Source organism: Gymnoscopelus braueri (genome assembly GCF_963280865.1).
Source record: "Gymnoscopelus braueri genome assembly, chromosome: 3".
NCBI classification, from domain to species: domain Eukaryota; kingdom Metazoa; phylum Chordata; class Actinopteri; order Myctophiformes; family Myctophidae; genus Gymnoscopelus; species Gymnoscopelus braueri.
In genome coordinates this window covers 25,860,523-25,883,635 of record NC_137612.1, presented here as the reverse complement: position 1 = coordinate 25,883,635, position 23,113 = coordinate 25,860,523, and the positions used below count along the sequence as shown (strand labels likewise).

The 23,113-nt window shown below is 42.0% G+C and overlaps 1 protein-coding gene across 1 annotated transcript in view; it reads left to right on the top strand.

Annotated features, from left to right (window-relative positions):
* Positions 1 to 23,113, top strand: part of chd5 (chromodomain helicase DNA binding protein 5) — a 56,200-nt gene that overhangs the window by 24,354 nt on the left and 8,733 nt on the right. Inside the window, exons 10-27 of the mRNA XM_080423365.1 lie at positions 442 to 648; positions 1,524 to 1,735; positions 2,341 to 2,472; positions 3,330 to 3,438; positions 3,622 to 3,813; positions 4,737 to 4,937; positions 6,032 to 6,169; positions 6,304 to 6,425; positions 7,273 to 7,446; positions 8,226 to 8,367; positions 9,282 to 9,413; positions 9,822 to 9,939; positions 11,251 to 11,375; positions 12,142 to 12,400; positions 13,452 to 13,627; positions 20,478 to 20,652; positions 21,393 to 21,458; positions 21,822 to 21,910. Of these exons, the coding sequence (XP_080279491.1) occupies positions 442 to 648; positions 1,524 to 1,735; positions 2,341 to 2,472; positions 3,330 to 3,438; positions 3,622 to 3,813; positions 4,737 to 4,937; positions 6,032 to 6,169; positions 6,304 to 6,425; positions 7,273 to 7,446; positions 8,226 to 8,367; positions 9,282 to 9,413; positions 9,822 to 9,939; positions 11,251 to 11,375; positions 12,142 to 12,400; positions 13,452 to 13,627; positions 20,478 to 20,652; positions 21,393 to 21,458; positions 21,822 to 21,910 (2,769 nt within the window). The remainder of the gene's footprint in view (positions 1 to 441; positions 649 to 1,523; positions 1,736 to 2,340; positions 2,473 to 3,329; positions 3,439 to 3,621; positions 3,814 to 4,736; positions 4,938 to 6,031; positions 6,170 to 6,303; positions 6,426 to 7,272; positions 7,447 to 8,225; positions 8,368 to 9,281; positions 9,414 to 9,821; positions 9,940 to 11,250; positions 11,376 to 12,141; positions 12,401 to 13,451; positions 13,628 to 20,477; positions 20,653 to 21,392; positions 21,459 to 21,821; positions 21,911 to 23,113) is intronic.

Here is a 23,113-nt window from a genome sequence, read left to right as displayed (position 1 = left end):
ATAGTATGCATTATGCAAAGGTCTGATACATGCCAATAAGCTATTGATGAGCTGCAGTTTATTACAACATAATACAGTTTATTACAACATAATCAAGATGAATCACTCAGCAGCTCAAAATTGTGACGGCATCCTCATCAACGTTAGTACAGCATTATCTCAAATTGCTATACTCTCAAATTGCTAATAGTGTAGGGATGTGTATGTGTCTTATAGTAGCAGTATTCTCTGAGATATATTGTGAGCTTTATTACAAAAAATAGTTTATTTAGGGGGATGAAACTGCAAATTGCATTAGATTTGGAACTTGAAAACACCAATGCTGAACGTCTGGTAACTACTGGTCTCCTATTTCCAAGCTCACAACATTCAGTAGAGAAGGATGGCTGAAAAGAAAGGAAAAATGTCTCACATCTCCTCTCATCTCCCTTCCACACACAGTGTCCACCGCTGAAAGGCAAGGTGCAGAGGATTTTACATTGGACATGGGGGGAGCCCCCGCTGCCAGCTGAGCTGCCTCCTGGCCCCGACGGCGAGCTCCAAGACCCGCTGGTTAAGCCCCCACTTAAGGGTCATGCGGAGAGGGAGCTCTTTGTCAAGTGGGCTGGCCTCTCCTACTGGCACTGCTCCTGGGTTAGCGAGCTGCAGGTGAGATGTCAGAGTTCAGGTCCTGTCGTAAGTAGTTTGTTTCTGGTCCACTTGATCTGTGTGTTCTCCCTCTCAGTTATGGGACTGAAAGAGGGTTTCCAAGTGACCAAGCGTTCCTATTATCTCATGGTGTGGAACAACAGATGGAGGGATTCTCTTCCCCTTTGCAAGCTTTGTCTCCCTGCTGTAGCCAAGTAACATAACAGTGCACTTGATTAAATGTTATTGTTCAGCCCACGTCAAATGCATTCATTGAATTTTGCCAAATGGCCATTTACATGAGTGTATAGTAAACTATTTTAGATCTGAAATAAAGCCAAAAAGCACACATTTCTGCTTAGCCAATCCTCAGGTTTGAGAATTGGCCTTACCTGGCTTTGCAGGCTTGTTCTCTCTTACATGCAAGGCAATTTCTGCTGAATGTTAATTGCACAGAACAGAAATCAGAGGGTTCACAGAGGGGGCTGTGCTAGTTTTAAATCCAGCATGTCAAGATTAAATCTGTGCCAATAAACGTAATCATGTTATTAGCCTTAGCTGTCCCCATTACTGGCACTAACTGCTTTAGGCTCCAGGTGACAATTAATATTTTTAATCTCATTCGTTAACCACTTTTAGAGGGAATAAAGGAGGGGGCCAAGGATAGATGCCTGGGGTACAGTATGTGTATCGTTGAATGTAACTTGTTGATATATCGCTTTCTACCTTCTTTAACCTTGGTATCTTACCTTTTGCCTTCTATATCTCGGGGTGCAACAGTTAATCAAACTAGTCGATTTAATAGATCTACCGAATGTTCTCCTCTTATGACATGCCCAGAATAGGGATGCTGGGGTTCAAGTGGTTAATCACTTTACGTTCTTTTGATTGTGTAGTTGGAGCTGTACCACACTGTCATGTTCCGAAACTACGGGCGTAAGAATGATATGGACGAGCCCCCGCCATATGACTATGGCTCCGGGGAAGAAGAGCAGATCAACGAGAAGAGGAAGAGCAGAGACGCAGAGTACGCCGCTATGGAGGAACGCTTCTACCGCTATGGCATCAAACCAGAGTGGATGGTCATCCACAGAATAATCAACCACAGGTATGAACACACATCCGACTGTATGTCTTTCTGACCCCTTCAAATTGCATATAGAAGGTTTCTGCCCGACAGCGATGATAGGCATATAGAAACATATCTGGTGTTGGTACCACCCACCCATAGAACAAACATGGGTAAATTCTCTTTCTGCTGCACTGCCACCAAAGAGTGGAATGCCCTGACACCATCCCTTAAAACATGTGGATCACTGGCTTCCTTCAAAACAGGCCTGAAAATTCATCTTTCAGAGGGCCAAAGGGGGGGGGGTAAATCTCTCTTCTCCCATAGAAAGGTGATGGCATTCACTGCCTACTCCCCCCCCCCCCCCCACCTTCCCCCTTTTTCTACTCTGTAATAGTGCTTTACATTTGTTGATGATATTGTATTTTTGTGTTTTTTTTATGCTATGTTGATGAATTGAATACATAGGACCACGATGGAAACAAGTCCCCAGGACTTTTTCTGTGTTATCCTTTTAGCCCAAATGTATGACTGTAACCCGTGCTGTTTGCATTTCTGCCCGATAAAGTATTCAATCAATCAAAACAACCTGAACCCATCCTTTAATACCTTTTTTACCTTCTCCGTGCTTATTTTCCCTGTAGTTTCGATAAGGATGGAGAACCGCATTACCTGATCAAGTGGAGAGACCTGCCGTATGACCAGTGCACCTGGGAGGTGGACGACTTCGACGTCCCAGACTACGACATCCACAAGCCTTCCTACTGGGACCACAGGTTCGGTTCACAGCGTCCGTGGGTTAACGCCTCACTTAATTTATGTCTCTTTCCATTGCCGTTTTTTTTAAGAGGTCGTCAATGACGGGGAGTTTACAGAAGCAGAATGGATGCCCTTGGCTTTGTGCCCAGCAGTAAGGCCGAGGGGGACCGTACAGAGTGATTAATTATCTGGAAGTTAGGTTCACTAATCATAAATACAACATACAATAACAGCAATATTTCCCCCCCTACGCTTGGGAATACTCACAGTGAGCTCTATGGTTCTCAACTCTTTTGCTGGGCATGCAGTCTACTGCTAGATAACTGTCATGAACACATTCAATCCGGTAACGCATCTGTGTCATTTTAGATTTTAGCTATAGCCATTATTCTATACTTTGACCATTAAAAAATAGCAGATATAGATCTGCTATTTTTGAAAAATCATGAAAATGTGTGCAAATCTTTTAATATATGTTTTTTAAAGCGAACATTTGTAACTCAAATCTTTGCTTCTAAAGTATTTTGAGATGGGGGTCCCGACCAAATACATATAATTTTGGGGGTCCTTGACATGAAAAGGTTTGAGAACCACTGATATTATAGCAACATTTGCTAACATTTTCAGGAAACTGTTAGGATTTAGAAGACATTTTTAGATGCGTTCGCGGATTGAATGGGTTAAGTCTCCCTGCTCTGATCTGTGTATTTCTCTACTCTCACTTCTTCACTGTTTGTGATCTCTACCTCTTAGCTTTGCACATACAAGCTGAGACAACTAAACAAAGACATTATGCCTAGTACTGATGCTGCACCCGGGCCCCCCCACCCCTCTCCCACCAACTTATCTGTGATAATACTGTTTATAATAACAGGGAGCAGATACTGGGGGAAGATCAACGCCCCCTTGTGGTGAGGAAAGGAAAGAAGCTCAAAGACGACCATCCAAAGAGGGAAATACCCCCGGACGCTCCCATCATAGATGTAAGTTGACCAGATCATTTAGGTCAGTGATAGACAAGGTAACTCTTTGAGCTGGACTGTCTGACCCAGTGTTTCACTGTTGCCTGCTACTGGGAACATTTACAATCTGCACTCCTCCACAATTGTTTATTAAATAATTGTATATTTCATAACCACCCTTACACGTTCTTCTCTCGTTACCAGCCAACAATTAAGTTTGAACACCAGCCGTGGTACATTAATGCCACAGGGGGCACGCTACATCCGTACCAACTGGAGGGACTGAACTGGCTGAGGTTCTCCTGGGCTCAGGGCACAGACACCATTCTGGCTGATGAAATGGGTCTGGGCAAGACGGTGCAGACAATAGTGTTCCTCTACTCGCTCTACAAGGAGGTGAGGATGAACACCAGCATTAAACTGGCTACTGGCTACATCTGATCTGATATCTAACTTTATGTCACACTCACTACTGTATCTTTGCTGGCTGAAAATGTCCAACGGGATATTACTGTAGTGCACGTGGTTCTCAAAGTGGGATCTGGGGACCCCTAGCCAAATTAATTGAATAGTTGATATAGCATCGCAATCATTTTAACAACTTTTTCCATATGTTATACTTTTGGCTTTTCAAAAATGTAGAATAATTTAGATTTTTTTTTTAACCCAATCTTCTCTTCTGGGTGTCCTTGGCACAAAATATTTTCAGATAGGGGTCTACGGCCAAACACATATCAATCCTTGACATGAAATAGTTAGACAACCACTGCTGTAGTACTACAGTGCAGCATATGTCACCACACTGTGCTGGCCATTGTTTGGCATGGCATGTCATTAACACTGGTTAGAAAGGTTAGATCAATTCTGAATTCTGAATACAATCTGGCCAATCTAAGAGATCTGTCTGTGGGGGGCAGTGGGAAAAACTGTTCAAATATGCTGTTCCCCTATATATTACACGTAGCAGCATATATTTGCATGAGGTATACCTTTCCTTGTACAGTACTGTAGTATATGCATGCTGTATCTCAAACGGTGTGCCGAGGCACTCTGTTGTGCTGTAGGACAAGTCCAGCTGTTCCCTCGGATTTTGTGACAACCACACATTATTGCAATATATACAGCTAAACAAAAAGTTATGAATTATCTTTTAATTTATCATATCTGTACTTTGCGCTGAGTTTTTTAACCTCGCCTCATAGCGGCATGTTATGTACACACACCTGCATATGATGCTATCCTGTGTTCTTTTTTTTCTTATCTCAGTGATGCTGTGGTTGCTTAGTTACTGTGTCTGTGTCCCCACCCCTGCATCTCAGGGTCATAATAAAGGGCCCTACCTGGTGAGTGCACCCCTGTCCACCATCATCAACTGGGAGAGGGAGTTTGAGATGTGGGCCCCGGACTTCTACGTGGTGACATATACGGGGGACAAAGACAGCAGGGCCGTCATCAGGGAGAACGAGTTCACTTTTGAAGAAAACGTTGTCAAATCAGGGCGGAAGGTCTTCCGCATGAAGGTAACTCCTTCTCATCTACACTATGCTACTCTAGATGGCACGACTGTTCTGAGGACATTGTGGTAACACCGATTAGACAGTGCTTTTATTTCGTTATTTTGATCGTTTACTTAATTAAGTGTTATTTATACTTGGTTGCGTGCCGTAGTCACGCATCGGAAATACATGTTGCAGTGCGACATGTCGACGTGCGACAAAGCGCGACACAGCGCCCAGTTGAGTATAACTCGTTTTAGACCTCCGCACTGATATCTTACACTTTCCACATGTCTGGTACAACACTGAATCGAACTACATAATGCTGTGAATCTCAGCAAGCATGCTTAATGTGGAACATCATTAATAATAATAGTAATAATAATACATCAGATTTATATAGCGCTTTTCATAGTACCCAAAGTCGCTTTACAACAAAACAAAAAACAAAATAAACAACTATATTGAGAGAGAAAAAGTTAAAAGGCTAAGAATTGAGTAAAGATTAAAAAAAACATTAAGCTAAGGCTAAAAGGCAGAAAGGGAAATTTGACTTAGGCGGGGAAAGCGAGTCTGAAAAGGTGAGTTTTGAGGGAGGCTTTGAACAGGGCAAGGGTGGGGGCGGCTTTGATGTGAGGTGGGAGTGAGTTCCAAAGGGAGGGGGCTGCAACTGAGAAAGCCCTGTCACCCCAGGTGTGTTTTTTTGTTTTGGGTATTTTCAAGAGGTTGGCATCACCTGACCTGAGGGAGCGGGAGGGGCCGTGGTGTTGGAGGAGGTCAGAGAGGTAGTGGGGAGCCTGGTTGTTGAAGGGCCTTGTGGTGATCAGTATTTTGAAATTGATTCTGTGTTTGACTGGGAGCCAGTGAAGGTCGTGGAGGACTGGGGTGATGGGGTCTCTGGATCAGGTTCTAGTGAGGAGGCGGGCAGCAGAGTTTTCTACATGCTGAAGTTTCTTGAGAACTTCGGAGGTGGCACCGTATAGGAAGCTATTGCAGTCTGGATGTGATGAATGCGTGGATGAGTGTCTCTGCAGCAAATCATTATCATTAGCTGTAAAGTCTGAGTTTGATGTTGCTTCATCATGTGTTGTTGATCATCTCCGTCGTTTCCTTTGCAGAAAGACGTACCTATCAAATTTCATGTGCTGCTGACATCGTATGAACTCATCACTATAGATCAAGCCATTCTGGGCTCCATTGGCTGGGCTTGCTTAGTGGTGGATGAGGCCCACAGACTCAAGAACAACCAGTCAAAGGTAATACAGTGCTGCATTTTGGGGACTAGTCTCAGTAAAAGAACAATCTTCTACTTTTACATTTCTACAAATGACATATATAGATATAAAACTTGGCGCAAACTCTGATATCGCTAACACTGTGTCCTGTTCAGTTCTTCAGGATTCTCAATGGATATAAGATCTACTATAAGCTACTGCTGACCGGAACCCCTCTACAAAACAACCTGGAAGAACTGTTCCACTTACTTAACTTCCTCACTCCAGCGCGCTTCAAGTAAGTCCCCAGCTCTGCCCTTTCATTCTTCCATCCCTCCTTCCTTATGCCCTCCTCTGTCCCTTCACCACCTGTGCTCTGCTATTAGCTAGCTGTCCCTGAAATGCATTGGTGCAGTAAAGTATCCCTCTCCCTTAAGTAAGTTTCCATCCTTCTAGTCCTCAGCCCCTCCATCCCTCTATTCCCCTATCCCCCCTCCTTCCCGATTGTCATCTTTTTTATCCTTTCATCCCTTGTCACCCCCTTACCTTCACCCGACCATCCTAAATCCAGCCTCCCTCCATCTCACCACCCCCTCATCTTTCTATCCTTCCATCACATTGCCCTTCCACCTCCCTGTCCCCAGGGCTGTGCTATTAGCCCCTAGCTTGTCCCTGAGGCAGCTGGGAGCGGCACAGTGCTTCTGCCCCCATAATGAAGTCCTCCTGGCTAGGGAGGTGCACCAGTGACTTCACTGCAGCTCCTACAGTATCTCCACAAGCCTCTAGAGCTATGAGCTGTTATGGACTCATTTGCTCTTTTTAACATCTCAAGAACAGATTGTGCTAATTTTGGTGCTTTAAGATTACATCATAGTCTCATATGTATGACAATGTGCTTTTTCATAATTGATATTCTGATATTTATTATAGCATATCTATCTATGTATCTATCTACAGTATCTATCTACAGTATACAGAGAGGGAGAGAGAGAGAGAGAGAGAGAGAGAGAGAGAGAGAGAGAGAGAGAGAGAGAGAGAGAGAGAGAGAGAGAGAGAGAGAGAGAGAGAGAGAGAGAACCTTCTAATACTCTAACTCTAGTTTCCTTTGCAAACCGTCTTTCTGGTTGTGTGCGTGACCTGTCCAGTAACCTGGATGGCTTCCTGGAGGAGTTTGCCGACATCTCCAAGGAGGACCAGATCAAGAAGCTCCATGACCTGCTGGGGCCTCACATGCTCAGGAGGCTGAAGGCTGACGTCTTCAAGAACATGCCCGCAAAGACGGAGCTCATCGTCAGAGTGGAGCTGAGCCCCATGCAGAAGTATGTACATCACTGAGTTAAGCTGCTAGCTGTGTTATTCTTCTAGTGCAGGAGCTTGTACTGTACAGCTCTGAGTTACGCTTCTGTGGTGTTCCTCTCTGCAGTACTAAGTGAAGCTGCTGTAATTTTCGTCTAGTGTAGAAGTGCTGTATGTACTGTACAGCACTGAGTTAAGCTGCAGACGCACAATCATGCACATATGTATGCACAATACATTTACAGTTATACTTTACATCTTACTTGAATACAATAGCATTACATACACAAATCATAAAATGAAAATGTATTTGATCAACATTTGTCATTTGTCTTCAGGAGGGACAACTGTAGGAGTTGATATTGACTGGTAAAACAGGGGACTCCTTTTAAGAGTGCAAACAAGATGGGGTCAAAAATGTTGTGGATTCCATGTGGATGATTTCATATTGACACTGTAATGTCATATGGCTGTGACTTCATGTCATATTGACTTCCAACTATGAAGTCTCCATTGACTTCCAGTAAAATATTTCACAAACTATAAAACATTTATACATATTATGTGAAAAATATTACTTCTGGCAGGATGCACAAAAACAATTGCCGCTGATCAATCCTGTGGTTTGCGAGTTTAGCCACGGACATACAAACAGACAGACAGATACACAGACCCTCTTCTAGACCGCTCACCTCCCAGGAGCTCCCATCATGTCTCTCCTCTCTCTTCCCTCAGTTTTCTTGTCTGTTAGGAAGTATTTCTGTTGCAATGCTGTCATCTCTTATCCTGACTTGATCCACAGGAAGTATTACAAGTTCATCCTCACACGGAACTTTGAGGCTCTGAACTCCAAGGGTGGGGGTAACCAGGTGTCTCTGCTCAACATCATGATGGACCTGAAGAAATGTTGCAACCACCCCTACCTGTTCCCTGTGGCTGCTATGGTAAGCATACATCAACCACCCATACTATGACTGTCATGATATGACTGTCATGTCACAGTTACGACTGTCATGGGTACTAGTATAAGTAATTACACTTGAACACTGTCAGTGGAATATTTCTGACACACCCACATGAACACCACATCCACAGCAGTGGTTTATGCTCACAACACTTTTTTGTGAGCACACAGAGATTTGATTTGTGAAACTCAAAGAAAACACTGCGCTGGGTAGTTATTGGCCATGTACATTTTCATCTTATATATGAGTATATATTCTTTAGTTTTAGTTCCTCAGCGTTTAAGCAGCAATACAAAAAATAAAAGGAAATGATAGAGTGGCAAAGTTTGTAGTCCCATTAATCCTGGACACAAGTTAGCATTTTACACTTCCTTGTTCTGCCTCTCTTTTTTTGTTGTTGCCTGAAATACTTTCTTGGCCTTATTTTCACTTTTGTTCCTATGACATAAAATACGTTAGTATACCCCACTCATAAATGTTATTTAAAAAACGTTTGCTAACAAGTGGCAAAATAAACTACAGATGTTGTCAGACACATTACATGTCGTCACACCAAACACGCACATTTGTAATGGTGACATTAAAACATGCAACCGTGTTGTAGTTTGTTTATAAAATAACTTTTTTACTTGGTGATTGCATTGAAGCCTGTTCATTTGTTAAGATTATCTTGCGGAACAAAATGTGTAAGTATCATGAACCTTTTTTTGTTTTGCCGTTGAGCTTATTTTTGACAATAATAAAAAATCCAATGCAAAAATGCCATCGACTTTTTCGAGAGAACCAGGAAGGTGCTGCTAACTACCTGCTTCCAACTACAGATATATGTCATCTGCAAAGAATAGCCTGTATGTAAATGTTTGTAGTGAGCATATCTTTCCCTCTCTTTCCAGGAAGCTCCTGTATTACCCAATGGCTCCTATGATGGCAATGCACTGGTAAAGTCCTCAGGAAAAGTCACTTTGCTTCAGAAGATGCTAAGGAAACTCAAGGAGGAAGGACACAGAGTTCTCATTTTCTCTCAGGTAAGTTCCAACAATTAAGGCTGTGCTTTTTAGTCATTCAGTACAAAGTCTCAAATTTGCAATCTATCCCATACAGAAAATAGATATTGAATACGTTTTGTGCATGTTTTTGTTGTTGGTGGTGTTTTTTTGTTTGTTTGTTTTTACATAGAGACATTCTTGTTTTGTATATTTTGAAATATTGCATTTAAAATCAGTTTTTGCTGTATTTGGTCTTCCAACATTTACAATACCAATTTGAAAGCTTTTTGGGGAAAAACTGAAAAGATTGGGAAGCATACTTTTCCGTTTTGACTGCAGGCTGAAAGCACAGTTTTATATTAAGACATGAGGTCATGTTATTTTCCACAACACTGACTTAACAGCGGTCACAATAGAATAAACCTTGTGATCCCCTCTGTAACTCAGATGACCAAAATGCTGGACCTGCTTGAGGATTTCCTTGAGTATGAAGGCTATAAATATGAGCGCATTGATGGAGGTATTACAGGTGGCCTGAGGCAGGAGGCCATTGACCGTTTCAACGGTGAGTCACTTAATCCACAATCTCTCCAACTGTGAGCTGCCACTTTCTCTTTTTCTGAATCACTTACCCTCAGTTGTGTGTGCATCCACGCACGCAAGCACGCATGCACATACACATGCACTTACACATGCACACGCACACGCACACGCACACGCACACGCACACGCACATGCACGCACGCACCCGCACGCACGCACGTACGCACACACACACACACACACACACACACACACACACACACACACACACACACACACTTCTTTGTGGGGACATCAAAACCAACCCTAACTCTAACCTGTACCTCAAAATCCCCATCCCTCACCCTATTATTATTCTACCCATAATAAGTATCCTTTCTATCGATTTATTTTTTAAGTTAAGGAAAATTTGAAAGCTCTTCAACCATTTTCAACCTTATCTTCATATCATTGATCCTCACTAATGCTACATTTTTGTGCCATAATAAGATGGCACAATTTCCATCTACTCACTCAGGGTCTACGGCCTTCCTCTTACTGGAAAGTTAGCAAGCTGAAATAGAAGCCATTGTTCTTGCATTAATACATAAAAGAGAAGAAGTTTGAAATTGAAATTACCAAATTGAAATGACCAAACTTGCTTATCAATGATGTCATTGGTAGGCAGGTTTCTGAACTGTCAACAGCCCCCCTCTGAGACACAGAGCGAGCAGACAGAAATGGTACCGTCTTATAAGTTATAATGAGCATTAGTGAGGAGGACCAATTACAGTATATGATAGGTTGAAAATGGATAAACCCTTTAAGTCAGGGGTCTTCAACGTTTTCAGGCTAAGGACCCCCTAGCTGAGAGAGAGATTAAGCAGGGACCCCCTCTATATTGTATAAAATTGTGTTTCAGATTCACTTCTTTTTTTTTTACTTGGTCTGCTCTCTTTTCCCTCTACACCAAACCTCTTTGCCAAAAATAGCCGATCTGCAAGCTCACAACGCCTCGCAGCGCGAGGCGTTGTGAGCTTGCAGATCTGCTATTTTTGGGCTAAAGTTCTCCTCAGAATATGGATGCTAGGGTTCAAGTGGTTAATGTAAAACATAACAATCATATCACACAAAGATTTGGTGGCCCCCCTGTAGTAACTCTGAGGACCCCCTAGGGGTCACGGACCCCCTGTTGTTAAAAACATGGTACACTCTCACACACAGACACACACACACACACACACACACACACACACACACACACACACACACACACACACACACACACACACACACACACACACACACACACACACACACACACACTGACTCCCTGCTTCGGTTTTCACTGCAGCACCGGGCGCTCAGCAATTCTGCTTCTTGCTTTCGACACGAGCCGGAGGTCTCGGCATCAACCTGGCCACTGCAGACACTGTCGTCATCTACGACTCAGACTGGAACCCTCACAATGACATCCAAGTACTGCCTTTGTTCACAAGTTCCTCTCACATACACACTTGCATGTTCATGTTGTTTGCATGCGTGCTTCCATTAGCCTTCCAAAGCCAGGTAACTCCACTGCATGACTGTTGCCCCTGATCTTCAGAAGGTGGCATACCCGTTTCCTCTTCCGGTTCATTTTCACATTGCTTTGTTGGATTGGCTCGGCAGCAATCAATCAAACGAGCCAATCGTATCAGTCAATCATATTAAAGGAAGGGTAAGTGATATTTTTTGGGTAATTTATATTTTTTGGTTAAAAAGGTTAAAGTACTATATTCTGATATAGTAATCATTGCTACAGAGCGTTTGTTCCATCACAGGGGTCTCTCCAGCTCTTTAGTAAACAGAATATAGTACATTTTCAGGGAGGTGACAAAATGTAAGCCAATCAGGAAAGAGCACTGAAAATGCATTTTCTGTTTAATAAAGAGCTGGAGAGACATGGGAGACTCCTTTTACTGAACAAACACTCTATAGCAATGAGTACTATCACAATATAGAGCTATTTAACACTTATTTTAACCAAAGTAAATCACTTACCCTACCTTTAAGCTATGGGGAAATGAACTGGAACAGGAAACGGGTATGCCACCTTCTGGAAACCCGGGACTACAGTTATACACAGAGGCTTTTTGATGGCATACATACAGTATATATCTTTGTTGGTCACTTTTCTATAGTCCTCCCTTAGCCCGATTGCTCCATATCCTTCCTTTTTACTCGTGTCTGTCCATTTTCCCAGGCATTCAGCCGGGCTCATCGTATTGGCCAGAATAAGAAGGTAATGATCTACCGCTTTGTGACGAGGGCCTCGGTCGAGGAGCGAATCACTGAGGTGGCGAAGAGGAAAATGATGTTGACCCACCTGGTGGTGCGACCTGGCCTGGGCTCCAAGACTGGCTCCATGTCCAAACAGGAGCTGGACGACATCCTCAAGTTTGGCACAGAGGAGCTCTTCAAAGATGAGATTGAGGCAGCAAGAAATTTTGCAAGCAATTTTGGTATGCTCTATATGTTATGTGCTCTAGACTTTATGCTGTGTTCACGCTAGGGCTGGGCGATATGGACAAAATCAATTATCACAATATTTTTGTATCGATATAGTGACAATAATGTTGTATTGTGTATTGATAATTTACTGTATATATATTTAAAACACTTATGCCATATCATGATATTACGATATCCAACATCGCAGATGATATCTTATCACAATATCGATATAATATCGATATATTGCCCGGCCCTAGTTCACGCTATGGTTGTTTTTCTTCCTACTAGGCAAAAGGGCAGAATCTGGACTAGGGCCGTCCTGACATTTTGAAATTGTGTTTGTTTTTTCATGCCAGGCAAAACTGTATTGTCATCTCAGTTAGTTGTAAAATGTCTTGTTAGCTTCGCTAGACTAAAATTCGAAATGTCATGGCATTCCTTTGTGTGTATGTGAGAGTTGATCGACAGAGGGCCCTGTTCTTTGCTAAAGTTTTTCTAATATAAGTTTACTGTGGGAAGGAGTCTTGGAAATCCCTTGTGTTCGATAATATTATGTTAATTATGTTTTGGTTGAGGTCACATTTGCTGTCCCTTCACGGTACGGTGGATCAGTGGTTAGCTCTATTATCTCACAGCAAGAAGGTCCTGGGTTGAACCCAACTGCGGCATTTATGTGTGGAGTTGCGTACGTGGGTTCCTTCTGGGCACTCCGGTTTCCTTCCATTCCAAAAGACATACAAGTTAGGAACAAACTCCTACCATTGTGCTTTACCAATGAGATGGAGTGCTGATCAGCGGCTGCCCAGTGATCCTTATAGTTAGGATGGGTCAAATGCAGAGGACAGATTACCCCTTCAGGATCAATAAATTAACCACTTGTTGAGCAGGGTCCGCTTCTTTTTTCCCACTGCATAACTGCAGTGGGAAATGACATCCTTACTTAGACCCCTGTATTAACCTTCTCTTGTTTCATTATGTCTACTGTTTTAAGTGCCAATAAATACAGTGATCTAATAAATTACGCCAGCCCGTCCCATATTATTAACATTGTCTCATCAGCAGGGGACATTAAGGACAGCGAGGAGGGCAGTGTGATCCACTATGACGACAACGCCATCTCCAAGCTGTTGGACCGCAGCCAGGACTCCACAGAGGTCAGAGAGATCGAGAACATGAACGAGTATCTCAGCTCGTTCAAAGTGGCCCAGTATGTGGTGAAGGAGGAAGATGGAGAGGTGAGAAAGTGAACTTGTACCTCAGCTCTGTTCTGGCAATTCCCACTTCCCCTTGTACTGTAGTCCCTTGTCGCTGCTGTCCCCTACTGGTTGGTTCGTTAGGGACGGTGTTTTACGCCCAGTTCAGACCAGCGGCTTCTATGCTAGTCCACAACACTAACCACGTAATAACTAATAAAGCAATAAATTGGGTGTTTCTGAGGTTATGAGTGACAGCTGTCACTGTGTGTCAGTGGTGTCAGCGTGTGTCTGCTGTCGAGGTATGGCATTTTGAAATCAGAAGATTTAAACTAGCAGTTGTAAATGGGAAAGAATGTGTCAATGTGGAGCAAGTACATGGCCTATTTATCGGCTAAAATGAATATACGTTTACAAACAAGCTGCGAATGTCCAGCAACGCAACGGGTTGCCTGTACAGCCCAAACCGCTGTCCTGTCTGGGCAGAGAGCAGCTGGCGTGCCGTTCGGCCCACCCATGGCCGGAGCTGTCCCTAGTTATTTATGTGCTGTATGTTGTTTAGTTGTCAGTCTATCGATCTATAGCCTGAGGCTACGAGCTCAATCCATGGTCTTGAAGGGCGGACCCAAACACAGCCGCCTGGATTTGTGCGTGGCTTCCTATTGCTTCACCAATCTATGTCCCCGCCTCCCCTCCCCTCCCCCCCTCGGCCTGTGCACGGAGCACGCTGACGTCACCAAATTTAGAGCGACGCCCCTCTGCACTCTGATTGGTTAGGAGATAACAAGGTCCAAGACCATCGTTCCTGCATCGCTCCCCCAGGCTTTTTTTCTTTTGTAACAAAAAAAAAAGCCTGGGTTTCCGAGGCTAATCGATCTACAACCGCCGGTTTAAAACTTTTATATTCGCTATGTGCCTACAGCACTTTGTTTCTGTCAATTGCAAGTTATGTCGAGTGAGTGTGTTTCTAGTCCACAGCCAGCGAGATCCCAGTGCTCAGCGGATCAGTGGCCAGCTGCACCCAGCAGCAAAGCACACAGACAGGCAGGAGAAATGCACTTGAATCTCACTTCCGGTGGCTTGATTTATACATTTTAGGCATTAAATATGCCATTTTGTTGTCCGGTCTTCATTAATTAAATTAAATTCACATCCGTGTGCTAGTTAAAAACCTTGATATAAAAAATTGCTTCTATACAACAGTACAGCACCCGTGGAAAGCAAAGTAACTGTGGAACGCCTGCTGTCGAATTGATCTGTATAATCTTAATAAATAATCTTATTAATCAATAAAGTGCTTCACTTGAAGAATGTTGATGGAACTAAGAGATTACTAAGGGAATATACATTTTATATACATACATCAGTGGTTCTCAACCTTTTCAGGCTGTGACCCCCCCAAATCATTATATTTGAACTGGGGACCCCCCACCCTGACAAGCACTTGGAATTGTAGGAGTTGAGGCATTACATTTTGTTTCATTCAGCTCACAACGCCTCGCGTTGGGAGGCGTTGTGAGCATGTAGATCGGCTAGTTTAATATTATTTGACATTTGGCCAATGTTTGACCAGTTTTTATAGTAGAGTTTGTTGATTACTTTTAATGTAGTAACGGTCTTCTGCCTATCTTTTTTTCCCTTGCTTTTTTTTGGGGGTATTAAAGGAGTATTGAAAGTCCTTAAATTGTCACATTACTGTCATCTGGGGACCCACTCTGGGGACCCTCACTGACATAGATTAACAAGTAAAAATTTGTGGTAGAGTATTTCCGGGTTTAATGCGGTGCGGTCTGTTCTCTGACGGACAGAGAGAATAATGTTCTGTCCCTGGTGGGTGGAACAAATGTGGGATGGGGGGGGCTATGATTGGATGGACACTTGTGCACTAGTGTCAAAGTTTAGGTTTTCTCAGCTTTGCGGCCACACTTTTTGCTTTCGAACATTGTGATGCTGTACATGCATGCCACATACTGTTAGCAATAGCATGTATGCTTATAGTATGTATTGTTATGTATATACTGTAGGTATACATACATTAAATACACAACATACTGTTAGCCTACATACAGTATATCTCTGCTGTTCGGCCGGAACCAGCTAAATCCAAAATGGTAATTGTTCAGGAAATGAAAAACAAAATATCAATTTTTCAGAAAATGAAGAAAACCTTATATTTTTTAAAACAAAGCAATACTGCCTCATCAAACTTGGTATTGTGACTTTATATATTATCAGATACTTGCATGTGTCATTATATTATCACCACTTTACCCAAATCCAGTGCAAGTGGAGTTAGGAGGTTTTGTCCATCATTGATAAGAACAGCTGGCAATGGATCTCAAAGCTCACAACACATCAAAACGCATTGTGAGCTTGGAGATCAGCTATTTATGGTGAGCGCCATCCTCATATGCTATAGATCAAGCTGAATTCTGTACTTAAACAACTTTTATTTGAACATGCATTGTAAACAACCATGGATCTAACTGTTACCACTGTTGTTCTTCTACAGTTGAGTGCAACAAACAATTCTGCCTCAATACTCAATCATGTATTTAACAAAAGCGATCATGGCACACCAACAATAAAAAAATGGCATATAAATACAAAATACATTCATGAAAAATAGAATCTTTAGCCTATCAAATCATTGCAAATTATTGCACTAACAATAACAACCACAGTTGAATTTACCTATCATATACCTATCAACATTTTATTATCACACTGTTGTGTGTTGCGTGTGTGTGGTGGGTGTTTCTTAAGCCCTCTCCAGACCAATCTGAGTCGGCCCGATTTTGGGCCGAATTGGCTTCGGGAAGCGTCGGCCAGTCGGTTAGGGGTCCGTCGGAGAGAGAGAGAGATACCAGGAGCGAGGGAGAGAGAGGAACGGAGAAAGCGGGAGGGAGAAAGAAAGGGAGAGAGAAAGGGAGAAAGAGGGAGGTAAAAAGCGGCAGAGAGAGAAGGAAAGAAAGAGAGAGGGAGAGAAAAAAGGGAGAGTGAAAGATTGAGAGAGAAAGAGCGAGCGAGAGATTGAGGAGACGGAAAGAGGGAGAGAGAACGAGCAATTAAGTGAATTGCTTTCACCTGCTGCTGCTGCTGCTGTGCGGAGTGTGCTACAGGGCATATCTCCGCCAAGCCAGGGTGACCTACCCAGGCTCATGAAATTCATATTCAGGCATAGTAGCCAATTAGAATGAAATCTTCAAAAACGGACTCATATACTGATACAGAACCATATATTGGCTATATATTATGGCTGTCGGGTGGAAATCTTGTATGTTCCTTTTTTATTATTATTTAAAAACAATTTAAAATCGTGAAAATAGCCAATCTACAAGCAGTAATTATTAATAATTAAGAAATACTATATTTTAAAGAGTGAAAAATCAACTAAAGTCATTATTAGTGCAAGTTCATTCACATTTCATTTGAATGAAAATAACTTGTGGGTAAAATACATTCTGTGAATCTAATGTGATTAATGTGACCCCTACTTCAGTCAGTGAAGTCCAGGGCTGAATGTGACATATTGAGACCTATATAACTAAATATTGGTCATTTGCCAACACATTATTTTGTGAAATAAATGGGTAATATTTCACAGATAGTTATACTATTCTTATAATATATTAAAATACAATCATCCTTAACCTTCAAGTTAAATGCATTATTTCCGTGGACTTAAAAATCATTTTTGGACTTAAAAATCGTTATTATTTTTTTGGATGGCCTTCCTGCCCTGGCAGGAAGGCCGGGCAGGGCCTTTGTGCCCTCCAAAAAATTACAACACCAAAGGCCAAGTGGCCTTGCCCCTAAAATGACGAAATTCCAGGCTTGAATGCAATAGATGTACTCTGAGTCTGTTACAAGTAAAAGTCCGGAATTCAGCATTTACTTGAGTAAAAGTACTAAAGTATTGGTATAAAAATGTACTTAAAGTACCAAAAGTAAAAGTACAAAAATGTTTGAAAATAGCAGATCTACAAGCTCAGAACGCGTGCATCGCAACACGTTGTGAGCTTGTAGATCTGCTATTTTCAAATAGCTTATAGGTACAAAATAGGGCTAAAGTGGTTAATGTATGTTTCATAATGATTTATATCTGCAAAGTAACTAGTAACTAAACATTTCAAATAATTGTTGTGGAGTACAAGTATAGACAATTGGAAATACTCCAGTAAAGTAAAAGTACCTCAAAATTGTACTTAAGTACAGTACTTGAGTAAATGTACTAGTTACTTTACACCACTGCACGTCAGTGAAGAAAAAACGCTGGGAACATCCCTAAGTGGCTTTGCAGGGAAACAAGCCCAAAGTCGCTTATAATAAGCAGACCTGGCAACGCTGGCACGCTAAAAGTCAAATTAGCACATGAATGGCCAGTCGGCTGACAGACTTAAATGGTAACTTTTGCCAACCGAATACCAGTCTGTTGCAGTCTGGAGTAGTCTGCAATAGTCTGGACGAGTCTGTTTGGTGCGGAGTTGCCTTTAGTGCTTTAGATTGTCATAAAAGCTGTGAAAGTCTTTTGGCATGATCTCCTTGAGCTCTTGGAGATGTTTGAAACAAACTCCTGCACACACTCATTCTCTGTCCATTAACATTTAAAAAGAAAACACGAGCAGATGACCTTTGTGAAGACACCCTTCTCCTCTTTACTGGGGTGACATCTATCAAACCTTGCACATACATTCTCTTCTCTTCCCAGTTTATGTTCTCCCAAAAGCATTGAAAAATCTTCTCCCTGTCTGCCTCATACAGAGCAGAGCTTCTCGAGAGCCTGAGAGGAGGGGGGAGTTGTTTGTTTTTGACGGACAGTTTGAGGGTCCAATGGAGTTAGGAGTTTTCGTCAGAGGCGCTTTTTAATACTTTTCATATGTTATTATTTTAAAAAAATTACACAGATGTAGAGGGGGTTCAATAGCGTTGATTTATGAAAAAAAAACAAAAAACTGAAAAAGGAGTTAGCTGGTCCCGGCTGGACACTGACGATATACAACATACGGTATTAGCTGTGAGTGTGCGTGCAATGAGTTGGAAAGTGAGTGAGTACTATGGTCAGGGCAAGTCAGTAAATGGTTTATGATATCATGTACATAAGTAGTAAACAAGTGACCATATCAGAGAATGGATTAGTTTAAAAAACCTTATCCTAGATACCGCATGACTGAAAATGATTTCTACACAAGGGATTAATAAATCATACGTTTGGATTTGGGCTCAAGCACAACACTTGTTTTTAAACATAATGAAATGGCCCACAGATGTTTCTGTTTGGAACAGCTGCTCTAGTTGTCTGTGAGTTTCTATTCTTAAGAAGCTTAAAATAATGACATTGTTATTGTTTACAACAAGACAAGACATTGCTTTGTAATAGCTTCCATTTGCATAGACACTTCTGGCTAAAGCCTGATTTTGATGTGACACATTGTGCTTGTACATCTGATATTTTTGGTGCGTGGCACCATCATATGATAAAGCAGGGGTCTTCAACCTTTTCAGGCCAGGGACCCCCAAACTGATGGGGAGATGGAGCAGGGACCCCCTACCTCGTAGGGTAGGGGGGGCTACCACATATATTGTATATTTATGTATAAAATTGTGTTTTATATTGCCTGCTCCTATATGCACCTGCCCCAGTAGGTGTGCAAAATAAATATTCTCTACAAAATATGTATAAACATACCATGTTATTGTGCATTGTGCCTCCATTTATCTGTTTGCTATGGATTCATGTTATGTTTAAAGACAATTTGACATTTTGGGGGGGGAAAAATTAAAAAATATATATATATTTTTTTCAAACAAAAATATTGTTTAATCAGACAACAATTTTGCGGACCCCCTGCAGTACCTCCGCGGACCCCCTAGGGGTCGCGGACCCCCTGTTGAAGACCTCTGTGATAAAGTATAAATTGCCGCATTCGTGTTGGTTTCCTGGGAGCACAATTTCTTTGTGTTAATGTATCAGTATGTGTCTGCACCACGTGTCTCTATATAACATGGTTGATACTGCATGGTACTGTGTAGCAACTTGTTACCCAATACAGTGCAATCTGTACATCTTTTGGGAAACTGGAAACATCCTCACCTACTGTATAGCTTTATATAGTCCCGAATACAATGAGACAATAGCACTTGCCCTTTGACATGTTGAGTTCATTTCATAGCAAGGTCACTCATGGTGACAGTTCAGTGAAGTGACAGTTCAGCTTGCACTGACTGGTCAGTTACTGCTGGCTGATATGTAAGATCTTTAATTTTATTATTATTATTTTATTTTAATTTATTTGAGGGGGGGGGGGGGTCATTTTATGCTTTTCAGACAGACTGAGAATGACTATAGCCTTATTTATGGTCTGCACATTATTCCGTGATCCTTCAACTCTGGTGGTCATGTGGTCCTCTGCAGCAGAAAGTGTACGTGGTCATGTGACCCTGGACAGCAGAAAGTTCATGTGGTCATGTTTCCCTGGACAGCAGAAAGTTCATGTGGTCATGTTTCCCTGGACAGCAGAAAGTTCATTTGGTCATGTTTCCCTGGACAGCAGAAAGTTCATGTGGTCATGTTTCCCTGGACAGCAGAAAGTTCATGTGGTCATGTTTCCCTGGGCAGCAGAAAGTTCATGTGGTCATGTTTCCCCGGACAGCAGAACGTTCATGTGGTCATGTTTCCCTGGGCAGCAGAAAGTTCATGTGGTCATGTTTCCCTGGACAGCAGAAAGTTCATGTGGTCATGTGACCCTGGACAGCAGAACGTTCATGTGGTCATGTGACCCTGGTTCGGCTCTAGACTGTGGCGAAGAGCCTGCCCACACTATGTGTCACATGTGTCACAAGTTCACACAACGTGTTGTTGTCATGTATTTTGACATCTCTGTGTGTGCAGGAGGAACCGCAGCGTGAGATCATTAAGCAGGAGGAGAACGTGGACCCAGACTACTGGGAGAAGCTGCTGCGTCACCACTATGAGCAGCAGCAGGAGGACCTGGCCAGGAACCTGGGCAAGGGCAAACGCATCCGCAAGCAGGTCAACTACAACGACACCACGCAGGAGGACCAAGGTTGGTGGTAAACACAAAACACACACACAAACACACCCCTGGGCTCTTCACCCAGGTTAGACACCTGCACTGTAAAATCCTCTGTTCATTTAACAACAAAGAGTGTAAAAATGAACCAAATTAACCCTTTTTTTTCATTCTTTGGAGTTAAATTAACACAAGGATTTTACTGTGTTTATTGTTTTGGGGTTTTTAGTTGTACTAATTAAGCCCTATATGAATGGGTATACTAATCAGATTTAGTTTAGGTTGTATAACTAATTTTTTAAGCAGGGATTTAGACGACATACTTTATTCAGTAGGTTTCAAATACTTTAGTAGGTTAGATATACTTTTACGTAGATACGGAGTGTTTTAAAGTTAAAGCATCTCTATATCCATTAGATTGATAAGTTACGTAGATGTATATATATATTCAATAGGTTATTTTGTAGAAGTTTTCTCTATGTAAGCATTTAGCTCAACAGTAGGCGTTTGACAAAGAATGCAAAGACCAAAGTCTTTGCAACTTAGCTCAGAGGACACATAGGAAGTGAAGACTTGGAGCTGAGTTGTCCACCAGAGCAGTCAACTGCTGTGCCATTGACAGAGAGCTGGTACAGTATGCATGCATGCCCCAACTAGAGTGGTCTGTAGTAATCTGCAGTGCCATGGCGCCCCCAAGTGGTCACATACAGAAGTGAATGCACAGTGTTTTTTCTCTATGATCTGTTACTCAGAATGGCAGGATGATATTTCAGACAATCAGTCCGAGTACTCCGTGGGGTCCGAGGACGAGGACGAAGACTTTGAGGAGAGGCCTGAAGGTGAGTTGACGGGATGTGACGTCTCCATGTGCGTAGTTGTGCCTGATTTACACTTGGTTGCGTATGGTGTTGCGCACCACAAATTGTTGATCTACAAGCCCACAACGTGTCGCACTCTGACGCATTGTGAGCTTGTAGATGGCCTATTCTCGTAAGTATAAATCAGGCTTTAGTGTCTGTTAGTGGCAAGTACAGCATGGAATTTGATTTTAGTTGATAATACAAAATCAGTTTGTTTGCAGCTTTACTGCTCCAGAAATTGTGACTTCAATGTGATACTTTCAAAGGTTAAATCTTATCTAAACACTTTCCTTGCTGGAGATCTTATCACATCTAACGGTTGCTTTTTGTTTTTCCATGTAGGCGGTCGCAGACAGTCGCGCCGGCAGCTCAGAGGTGAAAAGGACAAACCTCTCCCACCCCTACTGGCACGTGTAGGGGGCAACATTGAGGTATGACCCCAACTATATTGTCCTTCACTGGACACATTGCTGTGCATCATGAGACAGGATGTAAACTGTCATATCTGAAAGGGTCAGGTGCAATCATAAACATAAACATACATTTCCATTTGTAGCAATGCAATGCTTCTGTGTCAAACACAGAAGAGAAAGTAATCAGTCCATGGGGCCTCTTTGTTTCATATGAAGATGCGATTGTTATGGTATCATAGCAATATGCATGTATATTATAGTGAAGTTCAGCACAGATAAGGCAGCAGCTATACTACAGTACAAAGTGCCAACCTGTGAGGTTTATGATATTTATTAGTGAAACTGAAAGGACAAATAACACCACACACAGAATCAAACTGAAACTTTATTTATATAACATTTGAATCTAAGTATGAATCTATAGGCGGCTTTCCATATACATGGACTTACCTAGCCCCACCCCACACCGCCCACCACAGCGACGGTTTCCACTACAATGAAGTGGGTAGAGTGGTGTGTAAGTGGTACTAAACTGGTGCCTAAAAAGTACCCAGTCTTGGGTAGGTCTGAGCTGGGCTAAGCGGGGCTAAAGCTGTGACTGCCACTGATTGGTCGGCTCACAGCTGTGTCTGTCCACTCAGGTCTCTGTAAAATGTAAACACTACGGTAGCAGTGTTGCCATGTCCACTTATTATAAGCGACATTGGGCTTATTTTTCTGTAAAGTTGCTTGTAAATATTGGTAGTACTTTTACTCCACTACAATTATCTGAAAACGTATTAGTTACTAGTTACTAGTTACTTTTCAGATATAAATGATTACATTATAAAACATACATTAACCACTTAAGCCCTATTTTATACCTAGGCTATTTGAAAATAGCCGATCTACAAGCTCACAACGCATCGCATCATTGTAGATCTGCTATTTTCAAATATTTTAGTACTTACTTTTGGTAACTTAAGTACATTTTGATACCAATAGTTTTTGTACTTTTACTCAAGTAATTCCAGACTTTCACTTGTAGAGTGCTTCTACATTGCAGTATTGATACTTTTACATAAGTAAAAAATTTGAGTACTTTTTCCACCACTGCTTGTTTCTAAAATGTAGTTGATTATTTGGGGCTTGTTTCCATATGTTGTTGAAACCAGTGGTTCTTAAACATTTTCATGTCAAGGACCCCCAAATTAATATGTATTTGTCAACATTATATATATA